At 33.6% G+C, this 14,571-nt stretch overlaps 1 protein-coding gene across 4 annotated transcripts in view; it reads left to right on the top strand.

The window, feature by feature from the left end:
* The window catches only part of ANKIB1 (ankyrin repeat and IBR domain containing 1), a 157,521-nt gene that overhangs the window by 65,547 nt on the left and 77,403 nt on the right, over window positions 1–14,571 (top strand). For all 4 annotated transcript variants that reach the window (XM_081243410.1, XM_081243408.1, XM_081243409.1 and 1 more), the window contains one exon: window positions 4,142–4,419. In XM_081243410.1, coding sequence (XP_081099536.1) covers window positions 4,232–4,419 — 188 coding nt within the window. In that variant the 5' untranslated portion in view covers window positions 4,142–4,231. The remainder of the gene's footprint in view (window positions 1–4,141; window positions 4,420–14,571) is intronic.

Below are 14,571 nucleotides of genomic sequence, written 5' to 3'. Positions count from 1 at the left end.
TGTTTTTGTACCAGCACCATATTTTCTTGATTTCTGTAGCTTTGCAGTATAGTCTGAAGTCATGGAGTCTGATTCCTCCAGCTCTGTTTTTTTCCCTCAAGACTGCTTTGGCTGTTTGGGGTCTTTTGTGTCTCCATACAAATTTTAAGGTTTTTAATTCTAGTCCCGTAAAAAATGCCATTGGTAATTTGATAGGGATTGCATTGAACCTCTAGATTACTTTGGGTACTGTAGTCATTTTCACAGTATTGATTCTTCCAATCCAAGAGCGTGGTATATCTCTCCATCTGTTGGTATCATCTTTAATTTCTTTCATCAGTGTCTTATAGTTTTCTGCATACAGGTCTTTTGTCTCCCTAGGTAGGTTTATTCCTAGGTATTTTATTCTTTTTGTTGCAGTGGTAAATGGGAGTATTTCCTTTCAGATTTTTCTCTTTCAGATTTTTCATCATTAGTGTATACGAAGGCAAGAGATATCTGTGCATAATTTTGTATCCTGCAACTTAACCAAATTCATTGATTAGCTCTAGTAGTTTTCTGGTGGCATCTTTAGGATTCTCTATGTATAGTATCATGTCATCTGCAAACGGTGACAGTTTTACTTGTTTTCCTATTTGTATTCGTTTTATTTCTTTTTCTTCTCTGATTGCCGTGGCTAGGACTTCCAAAACTATGTTGAATAATAGTGGCAAAAGTAGACATCTTTGTCTTGTTCCTGATCTTAGAGGAAATGCTTTCAGTTTTTCACCATTGAGAATGATGTTTGCTGTGGGTTTGTCGTATATGGCCATTATTATGTTGAGGTAGCTTCCCTCTGTGCCCACTTTCTGCAGAGTTTTTACCATAAATTGGTATAGAATTTTGTCAAAAGCTTTTTCTGCATCTGTTGAGATGATCATATGGTTTTTATTCTTCAATTTGTTAATATCATGTATCACATTGATTGATTTGCATATATTGAAGAATCCTTGCATCCCTTGTATAAATCCCACTTGATCATGGTGTATGATCCTTTTAATGTGTTGTTGGATTCTGTTTGCTAGTATTTTGCTGAGGATTTTTGCATCTATATTCATCAGTAACATTGGCCTGTTATTCTTTTTTTGTAGTATCTTTGTCTGATTTTGGTATCAGGGTGATGGTGGCCTCATAGAATGAGTTTGGGAGTGTTCCTTCCTCTGCAGTTTTTAGGAAGAGTTTGAGAAGGATGGGTGTTAGCTCTTCTCTAAATGTTTATAGAATTCACCTATGAAGGCATCTGATCCCGTACATTTGTTTGCTGGAAGATTTAAAATCACAGTTTCAATTTTATTACTTGTGATTGGTCTGTTCATATTTTCTATTTCTTCCTGGTTCAGTCTTGGAAGGTTATACCTTTGTAAGAATTTGTCCATTTCTTCTAGGTTATCCATTTTATTGGCTTAGAGTTTGTTGTAGTAGTCTCTTAGGATGCTTTGTATTTCTGTGGTGTCTGTTGTAAGTTCTCCTTTTTCATTTCTAATTTTATTGACTTCAGTCCTCTCCCTCTTTTTCTTGATGAGTCTGGCTAATGGTTTATCAATTTTGTTTATCTTCTCAAAGAACCAGCTTTTAGTTTTATTGATCTTTGCTATTGTTTTCTTTGTTTCTATTTCATTTATTTCTGCTCTGATCTTTATGATTTCTTTCCTTCTGCTAACTTTGGGTTTTGTTTGTTCTTCTTTCTCTAGTTCCTTTAGGTGTAAGGTTAGATTGTTTATTTGAGATTCTACTTGTTTCTCGAGGTAGGCTTGTATAGCTATAAACTTCCCTCTTAGAAATGCTTTTGCTGCATCCCATAGGTTTTGGATTGTCGTGTTTTCATTGTCATTTGCCTCTAGGTATTCTTTGATTTCCTCTTTGATTTCTTCAGTGATCTCTTGGTTATTTAGTAACGTATTGGTTAGCCTCCATGCGTTTGTGGTTTTTACATTTTCTTCCCTGTCATTCATTTCTGATCTCATAACGTTGTGGTCGGAAAAGATGCTTGATATGACTTCAGTTTTCTTAAATTTATTGAGGCTTGATTTTGACCCCAGATGTGATCTATCCTGGAGAATGTTCCGTGTGCACTTGAGAAGAAAGTGTAATCTGCTGTTTTTGGATGGAATGTCCTATAAATATCAATTAAATCTATCTGGTCTATTGTGTCATTGAAAGCTTCTGTTTCCTTATCTATTTTCATTTTGGATGATCTGTCCATTGGTCTAAGTGAGGTGTTAAAGTTCCCCACTCTTATTTTGTTACTGTCGATTTCGTCTTTTAGAGCTGTCAGCAGTTGCCTTATGTATTGAGGTGCTCCTATGTTGGGTGCATATATATTTATAATTGTTATATTTTCTTCTTGGATTGATCCCCTGATCATTATGTAGTGTCCTTCCTTATCTCTTGTAACATTCTTTATTTTAAAGTCTATTTTATCTGATATGAGTATAGCTTCTCCGGCTTTCTTTTGATTTCCATTTGCATGGAATATCTTTTTCCATCCCCTCACTTTCAGTCTGAATGTGTCCCTAGGTCTGAAGTGGGTCTCTTGTAGACAACATATAAATGGGTCTTGTTTTTGTGTCCATTCAGCAAGCCTGTGTCTTTTGGTTGGAGCATTTAATCCATTCACGTTTAAGGTAATTATCGATATGTATGTTCCTATGACCATTTTCTTAATTGTTTTGGGTTTGTTTTTGTAGCTCCTTTTCTTCTCTTGTGTTTCCCACTTAGAGAAATTCCTTTAGCATTTGTTGTAGAGCTGATTTGGTGGGGGCTGAATTCTGTTAGCTTTGCTTGTCTGTGAAGGTTTTGATTTCTCCATCAAATCTGAATGAGATCCTTTCTGGGTAGAGTAATCTTGGTTGTGGGTTCTTCCCTTTCATCACTTTAAGTATATCATGCCACTCCCTTCTGGCTTGTAGAATTTCTGCTGAGAAATCAGCTGTTAATCTTATGGATGTTCCCTTGTATGTTATTTGTCATTTTTCCCTTGTTGCTTTTAATAATCTTTCTTTGTCTTTAATTTTTGTCAGTTTGATTACTGTGTTCCTCGCCATGTTTCTCCTTGGGTTTATCCTGTATTAGGCTCTCTGCGCTTCCTGGTCTTGGGTGGCTACTTCCTTTCCCATGTTAGGGAAGTTTTTGACTATAATCTCTCCAAATATTTTCTCTGGTTCTTTCTTTCTCTCTTCTCCTTCTGGTAGCCCTATAATGCGAATGTTGCTGCGTTTATTGTCGTCCCAGAGGTCTCTTAGGCTGTCTTTATTTCTTTTCATTCTTTTTTCTTTATTCTGTTCCGCAGCAGTGAATTCCACCATTCTGTCTTCCAGGTCACTTATCCGTTGTTCTGCCTCAGTTATTCTGCTATTGATTCCTTCTAGTGTAGTTTTCATTTCAGTTATTGTATTATTCATCTCTGTTTGTTCTTTAATTCTTCTAGGTGTTTGTTAAACATTTCTTGCATCTTCTCGATCTTTGCCTCCATTCTTTTTCTGAGGTCTTGGATCATCTTCACTATCATTTTTCTGAATTCTTTTTCTGGAAGGTTGCCTATCTCCTCTTCATTTAGTTGTTTTTCTTGGGTTTTATCTTGTTCCTTCATCTGGTACATAGCCCTCTGCCTTTTCATCTTGTCTATCTTGCTGTGAATGTGGTTTTTGTTCCATAGGCTGCAGGATTATAATTCTTCTTGCTTCTCTGGAGTTCCTATATGAGGATAATTTCCTACATTTTTCACTATCCTACAAATTGGCTGAGTCAGATTTATACATAATTTATACAGGGATTTACGTGTATTCATCCATAGATTTTAATCAAGCTCATTTCCTGCCTATGTGAAGGAGAAACTTGAAAAGCACATATATGTAGGTAACTTTTATAGTATAAAGTGCAGCCTGTGAAACCTTAACAGTTTCTGAGTGCAAAAATGTTACAGTTTAACAAGTTAATTTTGGCAACATTAAAAATATGAGACTTTTAGGGTATTAAGATAAATTTGGTAAATTTAGTATAATTTGTTCCCTTACATATGCTTCCTAGATTTTATTAGTGTTCCTAATTATGATACTGTTTCTTTAGGATACTGCTTCATAATCAGTTTTTCACAATCTAATTTAATAATTTTTTCCTCCATTAGAATGTGAAACATGTTGTAGAAGCATTCAAGAAGTGGCTGAAGGGGGAAGGAAAAAGTGCCACTGCCTATCAGAAAAAAACAAAACAAAACATGGGAAATACAACCACCAAATTCCGTAAAGCACTCATCAATGGTGATGAAAACCTGGCCTGCCAAATATATGAAAACAACCCTCAGCTAAAAGAATCCCTTGATCCAAATACATCTTACGGGGAGCCCTACCAGCACAATACGCCATTACACTATGCTGCTAGACATGGAATGAATAGAATATTAGGGTAAGTATTACTGTAAACCAATTGATAACAAATTAGAGAAAGGGAAAATGAAAACCCTGATCTATAGAAAATATATGCATACATGTGTGCATGTTATGTGGTATTGTAGTGAATTAAACTTTCTAGAATTGAATATACCTAAATTATTAAGTATGATTTTTTATTATGCCTAAATTAGACCAAAGGTTTCAGTAGTGAGGTTAGTTCACATATTCTTTTTACTGTAAATACATTTTGATCCTCAGTATGTTTCATAGTATGAACTTTTTATAATAGTATAGTGTTTAATTTACATTTCAATTCTAGAAAAGTACTTATCAACTCTCAAAAAATTGCAGGGAATCGTGCCCTAGGCAATTTAAGTTGAAAAATGAATGTGTTTACCTTACTTATTCATGATCAGATTTGAGTTTCCTTCTTTTAATGGGGTTCAGTTACTTGAAAAAACTTTTCTAAAAGCAAAACATTTCCTTGAAACTGAAAATACTAAGAAACTTAAAAAAAAATCTCTTCAACAAGAAAGCATTAGCGGCAGCAAATATGTGAAGATTCTTCCTAATTACATGGTGTCTGCTAGCTTATAAGATGAAAGAAGCAAAGGATAGAAAAGTAGTTCCAAAACAAATTTAGTCTTTAGAAGTAGATTATTCAGTTATGGAAGTCTGATGCTAGAAGAGAAAGAAACACCTCTTTGCTTATGCAGTGAAATATAATTTTTCAACCAGTATCCTGAGCACTTTAGAACTTGGCAGAAAACTTTTCAGTCCTTTCTCTGTTTCTTTTTATACAAAGTTGTCATTCAAAATAAGCTGCTCTTTTTGGTATCCCTGAATCATGCCATGTGTGTTCTGTCTGCCATGTTCATTGTGCTCTTTCTGCCAGGAGTATCCCACTCCTCTCAGCTTTCTCTTTCTTACATAAATTTTAGCCTTCCTTCAAGGTCCTAGGCACACGTTATCTTCTTAGCCTGTCACAACCCATAGGAACTTCAGTCTTTTTTTGAACTTCTATGGTTCTTTTTTGTTTGTTTGTATTACTTGTTTGGTATACACTATGTCATTGTATTTTATAATTTTGTGTAACTTCTCTTTGCCTACCTAAATTACAGCTTTTTTAAAGGACCTTCTTTATACTTCTAGCATCTAGCATAGTATCTTACACAAAGTAAGTAGAAATTTTATAAAATCATGGCACAGGAAATATCTTTATGATCAGGATTTGTGAATGAGAAAAATTCCATAAATAATTTACGTTTATCCAGGCCTATGACTATCAAGTAGTTATTTTTGTAACCTCTTAAAAATAAAATAGGTATTTCTTGACTTAAAAACAGGTATTTCTATAACCTCTCCTTTTTTCATTTATCTTTTATTTTCATTTCTTGTAAAATACCCACTTAGAAGCCACCTCCAACTCATCTTGTTATATTTTTTGTTCCGAAACTGAGTCTTCCCTATGTTAATGATACTAACATATTGTACTAATAAAATAATGGCAAACACATTGAGGCCTTGCTATTTTCTTTCTTGTTTGTTTGTTTTTCTTTGTTTTGTTTTTATTTCCATTACTCTAGGAGGTGGATCAAAAAAGATCCTGCTGTGATTTATGTCTAAGAGTGTTCCTCTTATGTTGTCCTGTAAGAGTTTTATAGTGTCTGGTCTTACATTTAGGTCACTAATCCATTTTGAGTTTATTTTTGTGTATGGTGTTAGGGAGTGTTCTTATTTCATTCTTTTACATGTAGCTGTCCAGTTTTCCCAGCACCACTTATTAAAGAGACTGTCTTTTCTCCATTGTATATCCTTGACTCCTTTGTCATAGATTAGTTGACCATAGGTGCATGGGTTTATCTCTGGGCTTTCTATCTTGTTCCATTGATCTGTGTTTCTGTTTTTGTGCCAGTACCATATTGTCTTGATTACTGTAGCTTTGTAGTGTAGTCTGAAGTCATGGAGTCTGATTCCTCCAGCTCCGTTTTTTTCCCTCCAGACTGCTTTGGCTATTCGGGGTCTTTTGTGTCTCCATACAAATTTTAAGATTTTTTGTTCTAGTTCTGTAAAAAATGCCATTGGTAATTTGATAGGGATTGCATTGAATCTGTAGATTGTTTTGGATAGTATAGTCATTTTCACAATGTTGATTCTTCCAATCCAAAAACATGGTATATCTCTCCATCTGTTGGTATCATCTTTAATTTCTTTCATCAGTGTCTTATAGTTTTCTGCATACAGGTCTTTTGTCTCCCTAGGTAGGTTTATTCCTAGGTATTTTATTCTTTTTGTTGCAATGGTAAATGGGAGTGTTTCAATAATTTCTCCTTCAGATTTTTCATCATTAGTGTATACGAATGCAAGAGATTTCTGTGCGTTAATTTTGTGTCCTGCAACTTTACCAAATTCATTGATAAGCTCTAGTAGTTTTCTGGTGGCATTTTCAAGATTCTCTATGTATAGTATCATGTCATCTGCAAACAGTGACAGTTTTACTTCTTCTTTTCCAATTTGTATTCCTTTTATTTCTTTTTCTTCTCTGATTGCCATCACTAGGACTTCTAAAACTATGTTGAATAATAGTGGTGAGAGTGGACATCCTTGTCTTGTTCCTGATCTTAGAGGAAATGCTTTCAGTTTTTCACCATTGAGAATGATGTTTGCTGTGGGTTTGTCGTATATGGCCTTTATTATGTTGAGGTAGGTTCCCTCCATGCCCACTTCCTGGAGAGTTTTTATCATAAATGGGTGTTGAATTTTGTCCAAAGCTTTTTCTGCATCTATTGAGATGATCATATGGTTTTTATTCTTCAATTTGTTAATATCATGTATCCCATTGATTGATTTGTGTATACTGAAGAATCCTTGCACCCCTGGGATAAATCCCACTTGATCATGGTGTATGATCCTTTTAATGTGTTGTTGGATTCTGTTTGCAAGTATTTTGTTGAGAATTTTTGCATCTATATTCATCAGATACTGGTCTGTAATTTTCTTTTTTTGTAGTATCTTTGTCTGGTTTTGGTATCAGGGTGATGGTGAGGCCTTACTATTTTCTAGGCACTATTAACAGTGCTCTACATGCATTGTCTCACTTAATCCTCATTACAGCTCTATGAGGTCGTTAATCATCTGCATTTCAGAGGTGAGAAAACTGAAGCACAGAAAGATTAAGCAACTTGTCAGAACTCTGGAGCTTGTAAATGGCAAAGCCCAGGCAGATGACTGTAGGCTGTAGGCTTTTCAACACTGTGATAGCCTCTTATCTCTATAGTCAAATAAGCCTATATTTCAGGGCTGCCTAAAACACTTATTAGCAAAACAAATTAGTCACTCTGAACTTAAGTTTCCCTGTCTGTAAAATAGATACACATAAAACTGGTGGGACAATTAATGTGTTATATGTCTCATGATGCCTAGCATATAATATTATTACTTCTCACATTTGTAACCCTAAATAACTTCCAGTCATCCTTGACTTACTCCTTACTCTTCCTTTACCTAACCTGCTACTAATGCAAAGTTCACTAAATCTTATCTCTTGGATTCTCTTCTTTGCATTCCCATTGCCCCAAGCTTTGTTCACTCTTACCAACCCCTTCTTCCAATACTGAAAATACCTGACTCCTAAATGATCTTTTTGCAAGTCTTTTTCTCCTATAATCTTATGTCCAGGTTAATCTTGCTAAAAGTATAGCCTTTTCAATGTTCTATCTTGAGAAAACTGTAACTACACTACTATCTGCCTTATTCTATTTGGCTTCTGAAGCCAACTTTTCTCTGCCCTAATTCTACTGATTCAGCCTAATCTCTCATTGTTCTCTGACATGATCATATCAGTCAAACTGGTTACCCTCCCTCTCGCTTTCCCCACTTTTAAAAATGCCACCCCCTTAGCTTCATTCCTGTTAGTCCTTGATTCTGAAATGTCTTCTTTCTTCTCTAATTTCTTGTCCTTTAAGTCCTCACTTGGTTTCTGTCTTTTCATGAATTCATTACCAACTATTCTGACCTGCAGTATTCTTTGTGTTCTCTGAAATTCCTACAACTTAGATTTTAAACCATCCAATTGTCATTAAACTCATCTCTTTGACTAGATTGTAAATATTACAAATACACTGCTACACAATTAGTAATGCTCTCAATAGATTAACTCTTGATTACTTAATCTATTAAGGCTTTCTTTTTTTGAGTTGAACATTTTCAGTGAAATTACAAAACCATTGCTTTAACTTCTGAATATTGAACACTATAATAATTTTAATATCAAGTCTTGTTATGTGATTAATTAAAACTTGCTTAGAATACCAAGGTAAAATGTATTTAAATATTATTTTTACTAAGGTAATATGTATATTTTAACATAAAATAAATCAAGTAGCAAAATATATTCTAACCATTTATAGTGTAATTTAAAATATACTTTATGAAATTAGAAAATTGTATAAGAAAGTTATCTAATCCAGTGAGTCTTTTTTTTTAATTTATTTTATTCAAGTATAGTTGATTTACAATGTTGTATTAATTTCTGCTGTACAGCAAAGTGATTCAATTATGTGTGTGTATATACATATATATATATATATATATATATATGTATATACACACACACACACATTCTTTTTCACACTCTTTTCCATTATGGTTTATCACAGGATATTGAATATAGTTCCCTGTACTGTACAGTAAGACCTTGTTTATCCATTCTGTATATACCAATTTGTATCTGCTAATGCCAAACTCCCACTCCTACCCTCTCCTACCCCGACCCCCTTGGCAACCACCAGTCTATTCTGTGTCCCTGATTTTGTTTCTGTTTCCTAGATAGGTTCATTTATGTAATATTTTAGATTCCACATATCATGATATCATATGGTATTTGTCTTTGTCTTTCTGACTCACTTACTTAGTATGTTAATCTCTAGGTCCATCCACGTTGCTGCATATGGCATTGTTTCTTTCTTTTTTATGGCTGAGTAGTATTTCATTGTGTATATGTACCACATCTTCTTTATCCATTCATCTGTTGATGGACATTTAGGTTGTTTCCATATGTAATCCCGTGAGTTTTAAAGTGTGTTCTGAGGACTCCTAGATTCTGAGACTCTTTCAAGGAGGTGCAGTAGGTCAAAACTATTTTTATACTAATTTTAAGATGTTATTTGCCTTTTTTTCACTGCATTGACATTTGCAGTTATATATACAAAAAACAGAGGATGAAACTGCTGACGCCTTTAGATGAATCAAGGAAGTGGCACCAAACTTTACTAGTAATTGAATTCCTCTCTGCCGGGCTCTTGCTGTTTAAAAAAAAAAAAAAAAAGCAGTTTCACTTAAAATGTCCTCAATGAAGCAGTAAAACTACTAATTTTATTTAATCTCCATCCTCAAGTACACATCTTTTTAATATTCTATGTGACAAATGTGAAGAATTCATAAATCACTTCTGCTGCTGTATGATAGGTTTGAGAAAGAGCACTTGTACTTTTGTTTGAGGTATGAGTTGAACTACTTATTTTTTTGTGAAACAACATTTTAAATTAACAACATTCAGACTGGGATACTGGCTGGCTGACATTTTTCTTGAAAATGTATTAAATAAGTGAGCCTATCAACTCAAGGGAAAACTAAGAGTATTTGTTGCTAATGATAAAATTTGAGTTTTCAAGTGAATATTGGAATTTTGAAAACTTGTATTTGCTGCCTTCAGCTTGATAGTTTCCCATTACTTAGGGACTTTTCTGAATAAGAGTGGTGGTGATATAAATTAATACGATTTTTAAAAATATTGTATAATGAAATGTGACAAAAATCTAGAAGCTCTGCATAACTCACTGAATTAGTATTTTTCAGAAGATCAGTATATGGTTTTTTACAATTATGCATGGGTAAAAGATTTATTCAAAATTCAAGGTAGACCAATGGATTTTAATGTAACAGAGTACAAAAGTTCATTTCTTAAGATATCATATTTTATATTGCAAGTAATCTTTAAGAAATGACCACTTGTTGAATTTTTAGCATAGTATCAAATGTGACTATTCACAGTTATTTGAAAAGGCTATTTTAAAATATTTCTCCCTTTTGTGATTTATAAGGCTGGATTTTTTTCATATGCTTGAACCCAAATGACACATATCACAACAGATTGAATACTATGAGAATCTGTCTGTCTTCTATTAGCCAGATATTAAATAAAATTTATAAACATGTAAAACAATGCCATTGTGCTCACTTAATTTTCAAAAAATATATAGTTATTTTTTCATTTTAAGATATTAGGAATGTTATCTATGTAATGATATTAGGAATATTAAATATGTAATGAGTTTATTTTTTTAATTAATAAATGTTTTTACATATCTTTTAATTTTTAATATGAATATCTATATAACTCACATAAACAAAGGTTCTTAGGAATCTTTTCATTTTTAAATTTTTATTGGAGTATAGTTGATTTACAATGTTGTGTTTCTGCTGTACAGCAAAGTGAATCAGTTATACATGTACATATATCCACTCTTTCTTAGATTCTTTTCACATTACAGAGTATTGAGTAGAGTTCCCTGTAATATACAGTAGGTCCTTATTAGTTATCTATTTTATATATAGTAGTGTGTATATGTCAGCCCCAATCTCCCAATAGGAATCTTCAGTAATTTTTAAAGTTGTGAAAGTTGTAAAAGTCTACTACCAAAAAGTTTAAAAATTGCCGATCTGATCAATATTCTTGGTTCCTCTAAGAAGGAATATATCTGTCTCCATCCTCTGGTTATCATTCTATTGAATGAGTATTTAAAGACCTAAAGAAAAGGTGACTATACATTCTCTTTTAATTACTGTTTTTATGATTTAGCCATATACTTTACACTCACATTTTTACTTTATACTTAACTTTCAAGTTCAGCCTAAAGTTTGGTGTTTTCTTTTAATTTTTATTGGAGTATAGTTGCTTTACAATATTGTGTTAGTTTCTACTGTACAGCAAAGTGAATCAGCAATACGTATACATATATCCCCTCTTTTTTGAATTTCCTTCCCATTTAGAGACCACACAGCATTGAATAGAGTTCCCTGGGCTATATAGTAGGTTCTCATTAGTTATCTATTTTATACATAGTATCAATAGTGTATATATGTCAATCCCAGTCTCCCAATTCATCCCAACCTGCCTTATCCCTTTAGTATCCATACATTTGTTCTCTATGTCTGTGTCTCTATTTCTGCTTTGTATATAAGATTGTCTAAACCAACTTTTTCAGATTCCACATATATGCTTTAATATACGATATTTGTTTTTCTCTTTCTGACTTATTTCACTCTGTATGAGTCTCTAGGTCCATCCATGTCTCTACAAATGACCCAGTTTCATTCCTTTTTATGGCTGGGTAATATTCCATTGTATATATGTACCACATTTTCTTGATTCATTCCTCTGTTGATGAACATTTAGGTTGCTTCCATGTCCTGGCTATTGTAAATAGTGCTGCAATGGATATTGGGGGTGCGTGTGTCTATGCCCAGTAATGGGATTGCTGGGTTATATGGTAGTTCTGTTTTTAGTTTTTTAAGGAATCTCCCTACTGTTCTCCATAGTGGCTGTATCAATTTACATTCCCATCAACAGTGCAAGAGGTTTCCCTTTTCTCCACAACCTCTCCAGCATTTATTGTTTGTGGATTTTTTGATGATGGCCATTCTGACCCGTGTGAGGTGATACCTCATTGTAGTTTTGATTTGCATTGCTCAAATAATCAGTGATGTTGAGCATTTTTTCTTGTGTTTGTTGGCCATCTGTATGTCTTCTTTGGAGAAATGTCTATTTAGGTCTTCCACCCATTTTTTGATTGGGTTTGTTTTTTTAATATTGAGCTGCATGAGCTGTTTGTATATTTGGAGATTAATCCTTTGTTAGTTGCTTTGTTTGCAAATATATTCTCCCATTCTGAGGGTTGTCTTTTCATGTTGTTTATGCTTTCCTTTGCTGTGCAAAGCTTTTTAAGTTTAATTAGGTCCCATTTCTTTATTTTTGTTTTTATTCTCATTATTCTGGGAGGTGAATCAAAAAAGATCTTGATGCAATATATGTCAAAGAGTGTTCTGCTTATGTTTTCCTCTAAGAGTTTTATAGTGTCTGGCCTTTCATTTACGTCTTTAATCCATTTTGAGTTTATTTTTGTGTATGCTGTTAGGGAGTGTTCTAATTTCATTCTTTTACATGTAGCTGTCCAGTTTTCCCAGCACCACTTATTGAAGAGGCTGTCTTCACTCCATTGTATATACTGGCCTTTTTTGTCATAGATTAAGTGACCATAGGTGCATGGGTTTATCCCTGGGCTTTCTATCCTGAACCATTGATCTATATTTCTGTTTTTGTGCCAGTACCATACTGTCTTGATTATTGTAGCTTTGTAGTATAGTCTGAAGTCATGGAGTCTCATTCCTCCAGCTCCATTTCTTTTCCTCAAGATTGCTTTTGCTATTCGAGGTCTTTTGTGTTTCTATGCAAATTGTAAAATTTCTTGTTCTTTTCTATGAAAAATTCCATTGGTAATTTGATGGGGATTGCACTGAATCTGTAGATTGCTTTGGGTGTATAGTCATTTTCACAATATTGATTGTTCCAATCCAAGAACATGATATATCTCTCCATATGTTTGTGTCATCTTTGATTTCTTTCATCATTATCTTATAGTTTTCTGTGTACAAGTCTTCTGCCTCCTTAAGTAGGTTTATTCCTAGGTATTTTATTCTTTTTGTTGCAATGGTAAATGGGATTGTTTCCTTAATTTCTCTTTCTGATCTTTCATTGTTAGTATATAGGAGTACAAGATTTTTGAGTATTAATTTTGTATCCTGCAACTTAACTAAATTCATTAATTAGCTCTAGTAGCTTTTTGGTGGCATCTTCAGGATTTTCTATGTATAGTGTCATGTCATCTGCAAACAGTGACAGTTTTACTTCTTCTTTGCCAATTTGGATTCCTTTTATTTCTTTTTCTTCTCTGATTGCTGTGACTAGGACTTCTAATACTATGTTGAATAATTGTGGTGAAGTGGGCACCCTTGTCTTGTTCCTGATTTTAGAGGAAATGCTTTCAGTTTTTTACCATTGACAGTAATGTTTGCTGTGGTTTTGTCATATATGGCCATTATTATGTTGAGATAGGTTCCCTCTGTGCTCACTTTCTGGAGAGTTTTTATCATAAGTGGATGTTGAATTTTGTTGAAAGCTTTTTCTGCATCTATTGAGATGATCGTATGGTTTTTATTCTTCAATTTGTTAATATGGTGTATCACATTGATTTATTTGCATATATTGAAGAATCCTTGCATCCCTGGGATAAATCCCACTTGATCATGGTGTATGATATTGTTAATGTGTTACTGGATTCAGTTTGCTAGTATCTTGTTGAGGATTTTTGCATCTATGTTCGTCAGTGATATTGGCCTATAATTTTCTTTTTTTGTGATATCTTTGTCTGGTTTTGGTATCAGGGTGATGGTGGCCTCATAGAATGAGTTTGGGCACGTTCCTCCCTCTGCAATTTTTTGGAAGAGTTTGAGAAGGATGCATGTTAGCTCTTCTCTAAATGTTTGATAGAATTCACCTGTGAAGCCATCTGGTCCTGTACTTTGGTTTGCTGGCAGATTTTTAATCACAGTTTCAATTTCATTACTTGTGATTGGTCTGTTCATATTTTCTATTTCTTCCTGGTTCAGTCTTGGAAGGTTGTAGTTTTTTAAGAATTTGTCCATTTCTTCCAGGTTGTCCATTTTATTGGCATATAGTTGCTTGTAGTAGTCTTTTATGATCCTTTGTATTTCTGTGGTGTCAGTTGTAACTTCTCCTTTTTCATTTTTAATTTATTGATTTGAGTCTTCTCCCTTTTTTTCTTGAAGATTCTGGCAAAAGGTTTATCAATTTTGTTTATCTTCTCAAAGAATCAGCTTTTAGTTTTATTGATCTTTGCTATTGTTTCCTTCATTTCTTTTTCATTTATTTCTGATCTGATCTTTATGATTTCTTTCTTCTGCTAACTTTGGTTTTTTTGTTCTTCTTTCTCTAATTGCTTTAGATGTAAGGTTAGGTTGTTTATTTGAGATGTTTCTTGTTTCTTGAGGTAGGATTATATTGCTATAAACTTCCCTCTCAGAACTG

The sequence above is a fragment of the Mesoplodon bidens genome (assembly GCF_964165515.1).
Source record: "Mesoplodon bidens genome assembly, chromosome: 9".
Taxonomy (NCBI): Eukaryota; Metazoa; Chordata; class Mammalia; order Artiodactyla; family Ziphiidae; genus Mesoplodon; species Mesoplodon bidens.
This window is presented reverse-complemented; position numbering and strand designations above follow the sequence as displayed.